A 16,752-nucleotide genomic window follows, 5' to 3' on the forward strand; every position below is an offset into this window, starting at 1 on the left:
GGATTATTATAAATAGCTTGTATGTTAGATAGTATAGAGAGAAAGAATTTCTATATTGTTAAAATATAAGAAAGTGAAGGAATGTCAAGAGTGAAATATGTATAGAATTATATATATATATATATATAGAGAGAAAGAATTTCTATATTGTTAAAATATAAGAAAGTGAAGGAATGTCAAGAGTGAAATATGTATAGAATTATATATATATATATATATATATATATATATATATATATATATATATATATATATATATATATATATATATAATTCAATATATATTATTCTATTATGGCACTTAACAAATAGATGTGTCTGTTAATAGACAGACATCAATTCTATACAAACAGTCACAACTGTTTGTATAGATATCTGTTAATAAACAGACATGTCTATTCTATACAAATAGTCACAACTATTTGTATAGGTATCTTTTAATAAACAGACATGTCTATTACATAAACAGTTGTATCTATTGGAAATAGACAGATGTGTCTATCTAGTAAAGGTGCCATGACTTTTCATTCATTATAAATATGGATGAGTTTTTTCAATCCAGATATATACTACTTCTACTTCTTCTTCTTTTCTTCTAATCTCTCTAAATTCAGTTCATATAAAGAGTTCTTAAGGGAAATCTTCAGAGTTCTTGTCTGCAGATTTGTGCTTTGTTGTATCCTGGAGGTATATTGTCATAACCTTGCAGCAATCTAGTGGGGGCAATTAATACCTTAAAGATAGTGATTCATCACGCCTCAAAGCCTATTCTACACCCACTGCCTCAACAATTTTAATTTCCAATACTCCCTCAATTTTCCTATTTTATTATTTTATATACTTACTGAAATTTTCAATACTATCTCAATTACTTTGTTATTACTTTAAATCCTCAATAAAATTTCCAATATCCTCTATTTTAATTTTTTTTTCTTTTTTATACTTTTTAATTATTAATTATTATATAATTTAAAAAAAAAAAGACAAGTAATAGAACTAGAAATTTTTATTCCTCTAAATCCTAAAGGGATATTTAGGCAAAATTAAGTTCATACGCTTTTTGCTAATTTAAAAAAAAAATAATTTAATCTCTAATTTTTTTAATCAGGTTCAAGTCTTTATTTATTAAATTTTTCTTAAAGATAAATTATTTTCTTTTTTTTTCTTATTTTATTTTAATTGAAAGATTTATAAGAAAAATTAAAATATTTTTATAAATATAACTTAAATTTTGAATCAATAAATTTTTTCTCTATTTTTTTTGTCTAAGCTACCCTTAAACCATCCCTAAACTATTTTCAAACCGTCCTCCAAACTATCTTGAACCATTCTTTTTCGAACCGTCCTTTAAACCGTTTTAAACCGGGACTAAAACCGGAACCGGCGATTCCGGAACCGTCTTCCAAACCGTCCCCTGACGGTTTGGTTCAGATTCATGATTTCATTAAACTTAAATCGGCGGTTCAAGAACCGTAACCGGCGGTTCCTGAACCGTTGCCACCCCTAATGCCATGTCCACCAGCACATCATGGAGCCACGCCCGGTTCCGGTTTGGCCTAATGAGAACTTACCTGGGGAGCAGTTGCTGACTCGATGTGGGCCGTTATCACGGGAAGAGATTTCCACATGTCCATTCCGGTTACATTTGACGACTCCCGGTTCCGATTTGGCCTAATCAATTATCAAATATCGGAATCGGATTTCTCATCATTTTAGTTTTATACGATTTCGATTTAATCATTCAAACCATGTATGCAAAAGGAAAAGTGAAATTTTATTTATTGATAAGCAAATTGCTATATATTTGTAAAATATAATTGTTTATATTGTTTAAAAATTTAAAATTTATATATATAATTAATAAATATTAATGACCTATTGACTTGATCCTTTTATTAGATGAATCTCATCCGGTTCAATTAGAGTAATACTACAGCGTTGAAGCGGGAGGGGCCGATTGGGGACAAAGCAAACCCAGATGATAGAACGGTTTCGTCTCCCCACATATTCCCAATTTCACTCTCCCTAATTCCATCCCAAGGCTTTCCTAGTCAGGCTTCAGCACCTACTGGGTTCGACAACAGCAAAACACACAGGGTGGATTTGTTTAGGCTCTCCCTGCTGCTTTGTTCCTCGATGCTGTTGATCCACCGTCCATAGCTCTGACGTCTCACCGTGAGAAGAAATCCATATTGAAACTCAATCACAGGTGAATAATGTGGTCTTGATTTTCTCGCTTTGCCTAAATTAGTGGCTTTGATTTCTCATTTCAAGGCTGTCAATTTAATTAAGGTCATTCTAATGATGACTTTCCTTTTTAGCTCTGCAAGAGAGTTCCGTTTTACATTAATCTTGAAGATTTTGCAAATTTGATCAATGGGGGTTTCTGGGTTTTAAATCTGGAATTATAGATGGTAATTGTGTTGACTTTGACTAGAACGTATCTGATTCCACCGCACCTATATGTACCTGATTATTTTTCTAGCCAGCTCGAATCCCATTCCCTGAGTCTATCATGTCCAGCGAAAAAGGGAAAAATGGACTCCAAACGCAGCCACACTAAAAATAAAAGCTTTAACTAGACCGAATCTATGTTCTTAGCAGGACTCATCTGCCTCTGTGAGAGTGAAGCTCCGTCTGAGGCTCATATCTCTCTTCTCAAGAAAAAAAAAAAAAAACCTTACCTTTGTAGGTACACTTGCGCTTTCACTGTCCTTCGCTAGATGATCATCGATCTAATCCTTAAGCTTGGGCAAGAGATTCTTCGATAAGCTGTAAGTTAATCAAGAATTGTTTTATTTGAGATGTCATATTACTTAGCATTGTAGTGAGTAGAGAAATTATAAATTTTTGGGTTTTTTTTTTTTTTTTTGGTGTGTGTTTTGAAATCTAACGGTAACTACAAGTTTTATTTGATTTTGGTATCAGTTTGTTAGGATATGTAGTTATCGTCTATTTCATTTTTAATTGATGGGCATTGGATTTCTTTGCTTGATCGACAATTCGTTAAAGAATCAATAGCGATGCAATGATAAACGGTATGTTTCTTAGTTCTTATTATTTACAGCTTGTTGGATGGGATTGCCGCTGTGGTTGTGGTGTGGAGGAATAGGATTGTTTCGATAGGAAAGGGAAGGCTAAAATGTTTCCATTTAGTCTGGAGTTTATCTGCTCTGTTCTTTTTTATATTATTATTCTTTTTTATTTTAGGAAAGTTTATCTGCTGTGTTATTTATTTGTGTTGTTGTAAATACTGGGTGCTGAATGATTATGTGTAATTTTGTGGTCAACCTGCCTATTCCAGTGAAGGAAGGAGGGCGTGGAAATAATGGTTTAATTTTTTTATTCAATTACAAACTTAAACAGCTGCAGGGCATCCTTGTTTGCTGGATGAATTTTGCTCTTAAAAATGTATGAACCCGGAGTATGGAAACTTTAGTTTATCAATTTGATTCTTCTTCAACTTTAATCTTCATTTGTCTAAATTGAGTTGCATACTTACTTCATTTGCCCCGGAAAGTTTTGAGCACAATATTTGTTGAAACATGGTGGTTAAACAGATATATAAGCATACTGTCATGTAGTTTCTTTTGATATAATTCTCCCAGTTTACAGGTTCATTTTCACATGTGAGACTGTTATATTAATGGAGAATCAAAATGAGGAACTATGTCCTTCATAATGAGTGGAACTAGCAATTAGGAAAGAATTTACCTGGGCTTTTTGAAGATCAACATTAGAAATTCCCTGAATGCTTGCAATTTTGATTCAGTTTATTTGAAATTAGTAACAATATGGGTAGGTTGAGGGTATGACTCCAATAAACAAATAAAGAAGCTTAACTTGGCAAAGTGCAGTAGCCTGCCACATGGTGATCACTGTGGTTTCTTTTTATCTAGTGCTTCGTCAGCTGTTTTACATTTAGTAATTGGTGGCAATTTTTCCTCTCATTACTGATAGGACCACAGCATTTTCAACTTGCACATTTAAAAATCTGTGGTCTATAGATTTTCTGATAGCATAAGATTAGAGATTTCACACTCAAGTGTTTTGGCAGACTTTTACAGATTGAACATCCCTTCAAGACATATAAATATCAAGTCGGGAAATATTCTTTGCTGTGCTATTCTTCATACTCTTGCACACCATGCTTAAGATCCCAGAACATCAGGTTGCAGGTCACAAAGCGAGTGATGGACTGCTTGGCCCTCTTATAGATGATTCAGGGCGCTTTTACAAGCCTCTTCAAGGTGATGAGCGTGGCTCTAGGGAGGTGGCCTTCTACACATCCCTCTCATCCAATACAAGGGTTCCAGATCACATCAGAAAATTCTTTCCCATCTTCTATGGCACTCAAATCTTAGAGGCATCTGATGGATCTGGATTGCGTCCCCACCTTATCATGCAGGATGTTGTCTCAGGTCACTTGCATCCATCCATCATGGACATTAAGATTGGTTCCAGAACATGGTATCCCCAAGCGCCTGAGGACTATTTCCAGCGATGCCTTAAGAAAGATAGAGAAACCAGCAGCTTGTCGTTGGGTTTTAGGATATCAGGCTTGCAGGTGCACGGCAACAAGGAGTCAGGATTCTGGAAACCTGAGAGGAAGGCTGTCCAGAAGCTTACTGCAGATGAGGTTACATTGGTTCTGAGAAAGTTTGTTTCTTCCAACTCTTCTGCTGATCCAAATTTGGTACCTGATAGTTTGTTTGCATCTAGTGTTTATGGTGGTTCTACTGGGATTTTGGCCCAGCTATTAGAGCTGAAGGCATGGTTTGAAGATCAAACCATCTACCACTTCAATTCTTGTTCAGTTCTGATTGTGTATGAAATGGAGTCGGTTCTAAAAGGAGGGAGTTCAGGTGCTGAAGTTAAACTTATCGACTTTGCACACGTCGTGGAAGGCAATGGCGTTATTGATCATAACTTCTTGGGCGGGATTTGTTCTTTGATAAAGTTTATATCAGAGATTCTTACCACTCCATAAGAATGCTTAACCAAAATTTGTTTGCAGGACTCTGACAAGAGCTGTGTTTGCAATGGGCCAGCAAAAGGGAGTGAACAGAGCATTTACGACGCTTAAGGACTTGGGATTACATTACTTCTACTAGACGGGCTTTAATTTTTTTCGCTGAGGTTGATGAGACTGTCAGGGAATTTGCATCGACTTATTGAAGAAATTTTTCTGTGGAATTCATTTCATAATTGTAGTTTTGGCCAAGAAAGAAATAATCCATGGACTTAAAATCGCATTTGGATTTTAACGTTTGAAAGTTCCATCGCATTCTGATTTGTAGTTTTTCTTGTGGTTGCGTGGGAAAGTAATTTTAAAAAATTTATAACTTTAAATATTAATATAAAATTATTTTAAAAAGATTTAATAATAAATCTCAATTAATTAGTTGATATTAAGAGTTAGAGCTATTCTATGATTGCTTTAATTTTAAGTTCATGTTTTGTTTATTTTTACGATTGAATTAAATTTGTTGATAAAATAAAATTTAGTTTATAAAAAATACAAGTTTTCATTAAAATTTTTGAGATTAGATTTAGCTATTATTTATGTAATAGTTATACCTTTATCAACTGCCCGCTGGCACGCCTTGCGTCCTCCTCTCTCTTGTATCGATGGAATGGCACAAAAAGGGTTTAGTTATCTTAGTTGGGTCGTCGTGTTAAATTTGTGTGGATGGAATAGTGGATTTACGTTTGGAAAGGCTTAACTACTCAAGTTAGGTGATTGAATGCAATTCAGCGCCTTTTGAGTAAGTAATTCTAAACTTTAATTTAGGTTTTTTTTTTTTTTTAAGTTTCTTTAATTAATGAATTCTTGTGGATGCGTATTGTAATGTTGATGTTGTGATAATAGCTTGTATGAAACTGGTGAAAACATAAGATACATGAAATTTAGGTTCAATTATAATTTAAAAATTTCTGCTGTGTAAGTGCAACTAACAATTGATTTTTTTTTTTTAATTATATAGATAATACTTTAATTTAGTGGTGTTTTTAATTTATAATACAAATTCTTTTTATTTATAATTTAAATAATATAAAACTTTTTTTTTATCTTTAATAGGATATTAATGTCATACTTGTTATATTAAAAAAATATTTTCTTTTATTAATTTGCTAATAAATTACAAATAATATTTTATAAATAATTTCTCATTCGTTTTTCTTTCCCTTGTTCTCCCTCTACTTTAGTCTTGACCATCCAAATTATACACATAGCCACTTCAATAACTTAAAACTTTTATACATATAAAGCTACTAATTCATAAAAATATAATTACTTTTAATTAAATAAATATTATATTAACATAAATAATTTAAGAATATGTTATTGAAGTGTCACAACCCAAAATTTTGAGTTGTGACCAGCTCATAATTTAAGTATTCTTAAATCATGCAAGTCTAATTGAGTATTTTGAATAAATAAATTATCACTTACTAATCCCAAAAAATAGACAAAATTCAAATAAATAAAATACTGAATAAATATCATAAATATCTCATAAGTAAACTACGGAATCTATACAGATTTCAATAAACTAAACTAATTATTAGCCCGAGAAAATATGAATTCTTGCATACCATGAGAACAAATCAAAGATTATCCCTCTCCAAAAAATCGATTGAATATTTGGATCAGCTACAGAATTCTACTGATCTGAAATAGATAACAGACAGAGAAAACGTGATTTGAGCTAAATGCTCAGTGAATGATAATTATAGCACACAACGGAATAGGGACATGCAGACGCTTGATTAATTTTACAATAAATTTTCTATTCAATAAAATCATGCTCATGTTGTCAAAATCATTAATAAAATAATTTCATAAAACATATATAAAAAAGAAATTCATTCAATAAAAATTTTATGGTACAATGCACCAAAGTGATGATACCCCATATCACAAAATGCCAGATGGTAAGCGCCCTACCAGATATTAGATACCTTCCTCCTCATTTACAGATATCAATGCATATGATACTAATGCAAATAATAGAGTGCAATGATGCATGACTCAACAATACAACCTGATACTGTGATAGTCCACACGGCGGAGCCAAATAGCAGATATAGATACTGGATACAGGTACCAATTCAAAATAGAAAATCAAATTGTACAAATCAATCAAAATTCACGAAAAAATTTCAGATAGCAAATAATAACTGATAGTGCAATTTCAACAGTTTATTTCAATAATTTCAAAGAGTCAATAAGAGCAAATCAATCTCAAATAAATTCAGTGTAATACATCGATAAATTTTATATTCAGATATCAATCAATATAAAGACATTAAATGCCTATTCCCATAATCTTATTAGCTCTAATGTAGAGATAATTGACAAAATCAATTATTTAATCAAAATCAGAATAAAATTCAATAATAAAATAAAACTCTATAAAATCACATGTAAAATAATTATTAAAATATTGATTTAAAATTTTATTTAATAACAATTTTAATGCTAAGGAATTTTAAAAGGGACTAAAACGATATCATATATTATAATTACCACTCACTTGAAACCTCTAAGACAATGGTTATTTTCAATGGGTGAGAGACAATTTTATTTGACAGATTAAATATTCGAATCTCCTTGAAAACAGAATCAAAAGTGATGAATATAGAAGTAAAAATTTAGGGATTCTCTCATTTACAGATATCAATGCATATGATACTAATGCAAATAATAGAGTGCAATGATGCATGACTCAACAATACAACCTCGATCATCGTGATAGTCCACACGGTAGTGAAATATAGATATAGATACTGGATACAGGTACCAATTCAAAATAGAAAATCAAATTGTACAAATCAATCAAAATCCACGAAAAAATTTCAGATAGCAAATAATAACTGATAGTGCAATTTCAACAGTTTATTTCAATAATTTCAAAGAGTCAATAAGAGCAAATCAATCTCAAATAAATTCAGTGTAATACATCGATAAATTTTATATTCAGATATCAATCAATATAAAGACATTAAATGCCTGTTCCTATAATCCTATTGGCTCTAATGCATAAATAATTGACAAAATTAATTATTTAATCAAAATCGGAATAAAATTCAATAATAAAATAAAACTCTAGAAAATCACATGTAAAATAATTATTAAAATATTGATTTAAAATTTTATTTAATAACAATTTTAATGCTAAGGAATTTTAAAAGGGACTAAAACGATGTCATGTATTATAATTACCACTCACTTGAAACCTCTAAGACAATGGTTATTTTCAATGGGCGAGAGACAATTTTATTTGACAGATTAAATATTCGAATCTCCTTGAAAACAGAATCAAAAGTGATGAATAGAGAAGTAAAAATTTAGGGATTCTCTGCGCACAACAGATTTTATATATATATATATATATATATATATATATATATATATATAAAACAATAAATAAAAGATGATGAAAATATCTGTTGAGAGCATTTGATAGAAAAAAGAGATGATAAACAGGTTTTGAGAGCAAAATTTAGCAGAAGAGATTATTAGAGTATATATATTTCAAGAGTTCTATTAGGTGTATAATGGTATAAGAGTTATTATTGAATTGGGTTGTTAAAATTACAGATATATATATTTAATTTTAAAAAATAATATATATATATAAATAAACAGGTCATCAAATAAAATATTTTTTATCTTATTTTATTTCTAGATAAATATTTTAAATTATTATTATATAATTAAAATAAATAAATAAATAAATAGATAAATATTAAGTTCCCACACGAAGTAATAAGGAAATTTTATGCTATTTAAATTAAAAATTAGTCTTGACTATCTAAATTATCCACATAGACACTTCAATAACTTAAAACTTTTATATATATAAAGCAATTAATTCATGAAAATATAATTATTTTTAATTAAATAAATATTATATTAACATAAATAATTTAAAAATATGTTATTGAAGTAATAAGAAAATTTTATGCTAATTTAGACATTTTATTTTATAGATTAAAGTTTAAATATTTTATTATTATAGATCTTTAATTTTTTTTAACGTAATTAAACATTATATACCTTTAATTAAAGGGAGCGCCTATATAATTTATCTTTTTCTTTTTTCCTCAGAGAATCTGACTTTCAGTTGCAGACACATAATTCAAAAAGTTCCAGTGGACTTGGGCTCGGAGTGAGAAAAAGAGGGAGTATTTAATGAGGGTTATAATTATTAATAGATTTTTTTTTTGTTAAAAATCAAATAATTAATTTTGATTTAGTGATTCATTTAATTTTTATTTATTTTTTATTAGTCAATTCTTAAAATAATAATTAACGTCTAAAGTGCATATAAGTTTTTTAAAAATATCTTTCATTTATAATTTTTAAAATCTTTTTTAAAATTATTTTACAAAATTAAAAAAAAATTATTTGAAAAATGTCTTTAAATATTTTTTTCTTGAAAAAAAAATTTATTAATAGAAGGTATTTTTGAGATTTACATGAATTTAAATATTTAATTATTTTTTTAATGATTATTTATAGAAAAAGTGAATAAAAAATTAAAAATTCACTAAAATAAATATTAAGAATTGATTTGATTTTCAAATAACAAAAATCTACTAATAATCATAATTTAATCTTAATGGGTAACTAGTTAAACTTATTTAATAATCTGAAATATGATAGGCCTTTTCATGGTTGCCCAAGCATGCGGCGTTAGTGCAGGAAAAATAAAATAGTAAAAGTGCTAAGGCTGATGCTACATCTTATTCACATGCCACTGCAGCTCGATTTTACAGGCGCAAAATGCTGCCCTCGAGTGCACCACTTTTTAATATTAAACTAATTAACACCGTCCACTTACTTTTATGTCAATTAGTTCCGACATGTTGCTTCTTCAAGTTAGTTTAAAATTCCTAAGGTCATATGTTGCATTCATTGAAGCCAGTTGCTTTCCTGTTATGGCAAGGAAGCTCTCAAATTCAGGAAATCTGATAGAAATCAGATAATTTTTTTTAGATGGCTGAAAAGATTGGAGGGCAATATCAGCTGGAAACAGTCTTGGTACATTTGAAAGAATTGAAGGACATCCCCAGCAGCCGACTTAAGATGATCTCTCTTTTAAGCAATGCTCTTACGTCTGCTTACAAGATAATCTAATTTCAAATCTAGCAGTGAACTCCAAGCCTCAAAAATTGGCTTTCATTACATGCAACCTCTAAACAAAAGCATATATATATATGAGAAACAAGAACACTCATTTGCTTAACAAAAGCAAAACCAAGATGAATTCCTTCTTCCTCTTTTGCATGATCTTGTGTGCTTGCACCAAAATCTGTTTGGTATATTGCGATAATCTCCAGGATACTTGTCCAGCAGCTACAGGCAAACAGTCTATCTTCATCAATGGTTTGCCTTGCAAGAACCCAGCCACCGTCACTCCATCAGATTTCAAGTCAACAAAACTGAGTAGCCGTGGCGACACAGACAACTTCTTCCGATCCTCAACGACCATTGTCACTGCCGCAGATTTCCCTGGCCTCAACACCCTTGGCCTCTCAATTGCCAGGACAGACCTTGATGTGGATGGTTTGGTATTGCCACAATCCCACCCAAGAGCCTCTGAGTTGTTCTTTGTCAGTGCAGGTGTGGTGATTGCCGGATTTGTTGACTCCAAAAACCAACTGTTTCAGAAGATTCTCAAGGAAGGAGACGTGTTCGTGCTTCCTCGCGGTCTGCTTCACTTCTGCGTGAATGCTGGCAATGAGGCTGCTACCATTTTCTCAGTACTCAGTAGCCAGAATCCAGGGGAGGTGAGTGTAGCTGGTGCAATGTTCGAGTCTGATCCAGATATGATAAACAAGCTAGTGAGCAAAACAAAATCTCTTGTTAATGGCTTGGAAAATGCCACTCTATTCGGATTTAATTAGATTATCAAGTCGACACAATGAGAAACTAATACATATAATGCATCTTTATCTTGTTTAAAGTTGTTGATGATGGTTTTAATTTCCAGCATTTGTGTACACATTCTTGAAGGGAAAAAAAAAAATCGAATTAAGCTCTGTTTAATTTGAAAAGGGCATTATCAGCTTATATATTTCAAATGAAGGCTGCTTTATTATTACTTTTCAAAAGATGCATGGGGGAATTTCATAATTCCAAAAAATTGGGGGTCAAAAATGCATTTCTCAGATTCCCTCCCTCCTCATAACTAACCAGCATTTGAACAGACATTTCAATATTTCATTCATCACTCGTATTCCGCGCCAAACAGTAGTCCATAGAGGAAGAAGAAGAAGAGATGGTCGTAGCATGCTTTGTGTTGGATCTATGCAGCCTATCGCCTCCATTGCTTAGAGACATAAAGCAGGTACCAAAGCAATCGAATAAAGCTTCTCTCTCTCTCCCTCGATCTATTATCGAACCTATCTATTCTCTAGAATTTTTAATGACAGGTTCCTTGTTTGATTCATTGATTGACGGAGTTGTGGATTGTGGTCAGTGCTTGTTGCAGCTTGCTAATTTGTATGCTATTTCATCGCCTTCGCCGTCCCGGCATCGATCCGACTCTCTCAGAGATAGGATCGGCTTGTTCTATGTATTCAAAAATCGCATTTCCTCAACTCATGAGGTATTTTCTCTTCAGATTCTTTGTATTATTTTCCTTTTCTCTTTTTAGAGAAATAATAATATCGACAATTGGCAAGTGCACAAATGTATTAACGATTTTTGAAGTTTGAACAGCTGAAAATCGCATATAGCCCTGGAGGAAATTTCTGTCTCCGCGATTTCCATCATGCCGTTAAAAACTTGCCTGGAGATTCTTTTTTGCCTGAAATCGACGATTCTGGAGCTCTCCGGTCAGGCGGTATATCTCTTCTGTATCTTATAATTTCTGTCATGCATGTTTAGTTGTTATGCTGATTTATTTTGTGGATTGCTGGTAGATGCAAAATTATCTAGCGTTTTAAGTGATCAAGTTCTATACTCATGGGGAGAGAAAGATTTTATGAGAAAAGTGATTGTTCTGAGCTCCTGCTGGCATGAGAAAATAGACTCTGCCATGAAAAACACTCTCATGGTAATCCAAAATCATGCATATTGTTGTTCTCTCTCTCTCTCTCTCTACTTTCTTTTTCGGCTGTGCGGGAGGGGCTACATGCGCATGCCTCTTATGACAAAAACCTCCACGTCTATTCTGTTAACAGGATGCTGCAGATAAGTGTGTTTCAGTGGAGTTTGTGTTGTTTGAACAAAGCGCAAGTCATCTCAGCAATACGCAGGAGAATATCAACTGCTTCGCAAGAAGTTTATCTGATCTCGATAATTGCTCGTTGCAGACTTTTTTGCCAGGTTAATTCTTCCCATGATCTTTAGGTTTATTTTGCATTGAAGTCTAGTTTGTTTATGTTTGATCCCAGGGCATGCCCGCTAGCGCTGAATTTTCGTTTGTTGCTTGGGTTATGGTAGACCAAGTCGGGCAAGAATTTCCCTAAGTTCAATATTCCTCGGATGTAAATAGCTCTAATTATTGATATTAAGAAAATAGGAACAAGCCAGAGTACGAAATTCCTTATATAATTTGCATTTAGCATTAATATTAAACAATTTCCAGATGGCAGAGTATTTCATAGTCTGGTGAAACGATGGCTATTAGAATTGAAGGATGACACAGAGGAACTTTTGCAAGCTCGATTTATCTTTAAGAACAACCTTGTTGGCTCTTTGAATCAAATAAGCACTAGCTTGTCAATATCTGTCAGTCAAATTATTGACGGTTTCACTGCTTGTCAGGTATTAATTATTAGTGTCGCTTCATACTGTGTAACGTATGAGAACATGGTTCATTTCTTCCCTGCCTCTTTTGTCATTCCATTTTCCTTCTTGGATCAAAAATCGTCAAAACATTATGAATGGTTGTACTCTGCATATAGACATGCAGGTGTCACGGCATTGTATTAGATAACGCAACAAAGAATAAAGTTGAGTGTCATTCTTGTCCAATAACTGGCCATGATCTGGGAACCGCTGATGTGATTGAAAATTCTGTGAGAGTTGGGGATAGAACGATCTTGTTTATGCCTTCTTTTCAGAGCACAATGAAGCTTCATCAAGTTTCTTCACCCATTGAATTCAACATTATTGAGAGAACTAATCTGGAGTCTCTAAGTGAAGGTAATACCATCCTTTTCATCTATCATCTGGTCTCTTACTTTGTTGCATTTTTTTTTTTTTTTGGACAAATAAGGCGAGAGTATAACAAAGACTCTAATTAGAACATGCTTTGCTACTAACCTCCCCTTCTGGTTATTTTAATACAGGCGTTATATTTGGAACCTCATATCTTGTAGCTCCATCAGCTTGCAATGAGATGGAAACTTGTTCAGATGAAGTGTATCAATCTGAATTGAATTCTCAAAGTGTGTAATGCCTCTCTTTGATTATATATATATGACATAATTGTGTATATGTAAGAGAATATGGTTCTCCCAATTCCCAAATGTAATGTGATTTGATTTCCTGGGAATATTTTTGGGTAATTCTTTGCAAATCTGTATTGCTTTCATCTTCCTAAACCGAGACAAAATTTGGCAGTTTTTCAAGGGATTTGCCGTTCTTTACATTCAATGGATCAGGGCTTGGTTTGTTCTTCTTATTGTAATGTAGAGACCATGCTGGTGACAGCATTCCACTGCTATTATATTCTTCAGCCTTCAGACAATGGACCAATGCTTCTCAGGGTGAGTGTTGATCCCCCTTTTTATTGACTAAAAATTGTCAAACAGCAATTCAGCGAATGTCATTTTTTATATCCTTTGCTTGCTTGCAGATGCATGACAGTTAACCTTTTCTTCCTTTGCCTTTCTCTCTACTTTGTCCATTTTTAACAAATTACTCTACAACTATGCAGCGTCTTGCAGGTTTAGAGGAAGTCTTGCCTATACCTGACATCAATCAATTCATCGATTCTTCAGTGTCTAAGGATATTAACAATTCCATTCAAGCATCTTTATTAAAGGTTGAATTTTGTCTTGGTCACTTTTCAGTTTTCACAGTTTCCTTCTCTTGTGGAAATCTTGCTTTTTTTTTTTTGTTCTTTAGATTGAATTTAATTTATTCTGGGTTTGCATAATGTTAAGTTTCATCATGCTATGCATTACTGTAGAAAACATGAATTTTCCATTAATTGCTGGAGAAGTTTGACAAAATTCTCAGCTAGCTATAATGATAAGGCATCTGACGAGCTGCTCACAACTATATGTTATTTGGGAAAAGGATTTGGTTTTTGTCCGGCATTTTGAACTTTTTAATAAGAAGAGAGACAGTGGAAAGCATTTTCTTTTTTCAAAAAAAGATCTTTCAAGGAATTATATCCACAACATTTTGGGACGCTTAAATCATCTAGATATTAATTTCTGGCTGTTAATGCATCAGCTTATAGTAATCAGGAGTACAGTATAAGCTGATTAGTGTCCTATTTGATCAGAATAATGGCATCCATGCTGCATCTTTTTTAGTTAGATGGCTTGAGGAACATTATCTACATAATCTAACCAATATTTGTTCAGAATAATCGTATCCAATTTCTGTTTTTCCCTTTTTTTCCTTTTTAATTTCTTTTCTTTATTAATTCCTACAGATTGAATTGAGAGACTACAATCCAGTGCAGCATGAGAGAGGCTTCCATCAAAAGTTGAACTTGCTTGTAAAGGAGAGCTTACAATCTGTGTAAGTACTGTATTTGCTAGCATTTCAAAAGATATGCACGCGTATACATACTTCATTTTCTAAGTTATGCTTGGTAAACATCTTAAGCGTTTTAAGGAGGTGCATTTTGAGATTATTGGAATTAATACACGCACTCTATTCCCACAGCAGTTTTGGCTAAATGTTTATCTCTAGAGATCAAAATTGAGTTTATTTTGTTGTACTTTAGAGATCCTATGCAATATTAATGTGTGGATGACCTATTTTATAGAGTAATTCCTAGAATATTTCTGAGTTTGAGACTGCAGCTTAGTTAGACGTCTCTATTTTTCATGATTAGCATCATCAAAGTTTGAAATGTAGTGGGAGTGTTCTTGATATTTGCCTTGATTGCATGGACAATATTGCAGGTCAATTCCACCTAAACAGAATGAGGCAACATCTGACCTGATCTCAAAACAACCAGATTCTTCAGAAGTGATTGTACAATCAAATTGCGTGATAGATACTGTAGTTATCGAGGATGAATCCCCACAGTTGAACTTGACTGCTAGAGAAGACAAAAGCACGTCTTCTATTGCAGAAGAATGGGAGCAGCTGGTTGTATGCGAAGTCCCCAATATATACTCTTCTCCTTGTATTTCCAAACCTAAGACAGATATATTAGTTTTATCTTCACCAGAAAGTAATAAGCAGTTGGATGTAAAAACTTCAACGATATTAGAGAGATTGGAGGTGCCTAGAATGCTGAAAACGAAGGTAACTTCTCCCATTGTTACAGGCAGCAGCCTCTCAAAAACATGTTTGCCAACAAAACGGCCTCTGATCCCATTCCAGCAGCCGCCTCATACAACAGACCAAAGCTTGACTTCAAGCCAGTTAATGAAACCCAATTTCCAGAGGCTAAAAAGGAAAATTAAATGAAAAGAAGGCTGCCCTTACTGTAGAACAGGCCACATATTTGAGGATGGTATTTGTGTGCTTTTTACTGCAGTCTTACAACAGAAATATTTTGTTGCATAAACTAAATGCATGAATCGGCGTACCTGTGAAGATCTTTTGTGATGGAGGGTGAAACTGAGAGTAGCTTATGCTCTATAATTTGAATTCAAATTTTCAAGTATTCTAAATATTATCTGCATGTTTTTTGCCTACTTATTTAATCGATGCATTATTATCAAGCCCAGCTGGTTATTATCGCGACAAAAAAAGAATAAAAATGTGGGAACAGATTGTCAGATATATTGGGTTAAAACAAGCATATATTATTGGCCAGCTACAGCATCATGTGGCAGTGGCATCAAAAATAATCGAGACCCTGCCAGTAAATTTACTATTGATCAACAACGAAGCAAATTCATCCTCTGTTCACAACAGATGATTTTTCTATTCCTCGACTTGATATCATAACAAATACCAGAAACGTGAAATACAACATTTACTCTATTAAAATGAAGAGTGTTGTGCATTGAGAATGCACTTTTGTATGTGAATTCTTCATCACATCAACACTACTGGATTCACATGAATAATTCTACAAAGCATTCGAGGTATAAAGTCCTTGCTAATTTTGGAGCTGACATACTTATTCTGTTTTGCCAAATACGCCTGATGTTTTTGAATTATCCCCAGTCCTTGCTGCATTGTATTGTTTTGTTTTCTGGGGTTTGAAGTGAAAGAGCTCGCATATCCCATTTTCCTTTTCAGCCTGTCTATTTCAGAACTTTATTAAGCTAACAAAAACATGTCTCAAGCTTCAGATAAGGCATAAAGGAATAGGGATAGCTGAAGAAGGAGATTGAAGCTCTAGTGGTAATTCCAATCCAGCCTCTGTAACACAATGAATAAACAAGAGAAGAAAACTTGAACATTGATGGATCCTGAAATTTGCTGGTGTTACAAGTGTTATAAAAGCTTGACAGCTTAGCTTTGAAAAGCTTCCAGTTAATGCCCAATCTATGCAAGATTTTACAAGTGTTACAAAATTTCCCTAGCTTCTACGAATATGATAAAAGAAAATTTTCTGTCGCTTATAAACGACAAAGAAGAGT

General features: G+C 32.8%; 3 protein-coding genes across 3 annotated transcripts; all 3 read left to right on the top strand.

Moving 5' to 3' along the window:
* The first annotated feature begins 1,908 nt into the window (after positions 1 to 1,908).
* Positions 1,909 to 5,267, top strand: LOC110659725 (inositol polyphosphate multikinase beta). The gene is made up of 2 exons (XM_021817757.2): positions 1,909 to 2,209; positions 4,058 to 5,267. The coding sequence occupies exon 2, from the start codon at positions 4,148 to 4,150 to the stop codon at positions 4,988 to 4,990; it is 843 nt and encodes a 280-aa protein (XP_021673449.1). The 5' UTR covers positions 1,909 to 2,209; positions 4,058 to 4,147; the 3' UTR covers positions 4,991 to 5,267.
* Positions 5,268 to 10,116: 4,849 nt separating this feature from the next.
* On the top strand, positions 10,117 to 11,071 carry LOC110659726 (germin-like protein subfamily 3 member 4). Its single transcript, XM_021817759.2, has one exon. It carries the CDS (start codon positions 10,231 to 10,233, stop codon positions 10,918 to 10,920), a length of 690 nt encoding a protein of 229 aa, XP_021673451.1. The 5' UTR covers positions 10,117 to 10,230; the 3' UTR covers positions 10,921 to 11,071.
* Positions 11,072 to 11,223: 152 nt separating this feature from the next.
* On the top strand, positions 11,224 to 15,833 carry LOC110659727 (uncharacterized). Its single transcript, XM_058132640.1, has 12 exons — positions 11,224 to 11,363; positions 11,496 to 11,624; positions 11,738 to 11,861; positions 11,941 to 12,074; positions 12,202 to 12,346; positions 12,609 to 12,787; positions 12,928 to 13,168; positions 13,315 to 13,413; positions 13,589 to 13,734; positions 13,905 to 14,012; positions 14,634 to 14,657; positions 15,539 to 15,833. The coding sequence occupies exons 1-12, from the start codon at positions 11,295 to 11,297 to the stop codon at positions 15,623 to 15,625; spliced, it is 1,485 nt and encodes a 494-aa protein (XP_057988623.1). The 5' UTR covers positions 11,224 to 11,294; the 3' UTR covers positions 15,626 to 15,833.
* Positions 15,834 to 16,752: the final 919 nt, after the last annotated feature.

Source organism: Hevea brasiliensis, chromosome 13 (assembly GCF_030052815.1).
Source record: "Hevea brasiliensis isolate MT/VB/25A 57/8 chromosome 13, ASM3005281v1, whole genome shotgun sequence".
Classification (NCBI taxonomy): domain Eukaryota; kingdom Viridiplantae; phylum Streptophyta; class Magnoliopsida; order Malpighiales; family Euphorbiaceae; genus Hevea; species Hevea brasiliensis.

What these genes read in the sequence shown, in the direction of transcription:
- LOC110659725 (XM_021817757.2), top strand. Translation starts at nt 4,148, where the DNA reads ATGCTTAAGATCCCAGAACATCAGGTTGCAGGTCACAAAGCGAGTGAT.
- LOC110659727 (XM_058132640.1), top strand. Translation starts at nt 11,295, where the DNA reads ATGGTCGTAGCATGCTTTGTGTTGGATCTATGCAGCCTATCGCCTCCA. An exon ending in GCATTTCCTCAACTCATGAG is followed by an intron (nt 11,625 to 11,737) that starts GTATTTTCTCTT and finishes AAGTTTGAACAG; the next exon opens with CTGAAAATCGCATATAGCCC. An exon ending in ATGGACCAATGCTTCTCAGG is followed by an intron (nt 13,735 to 13,904) that starts GTGAGTGTTGAT and finishes ACAACTATGCAG; the next exon opens with CGTCTTGCAGGTTTAGAGGA.
- LOC110659726 (XM_021817759.2), top strand. Translation starts at nt 10,231, where the DNA reads ATGAGAAACAAGAACACTCATTTGCTTAACAAAAGCAAAACCAAGATG.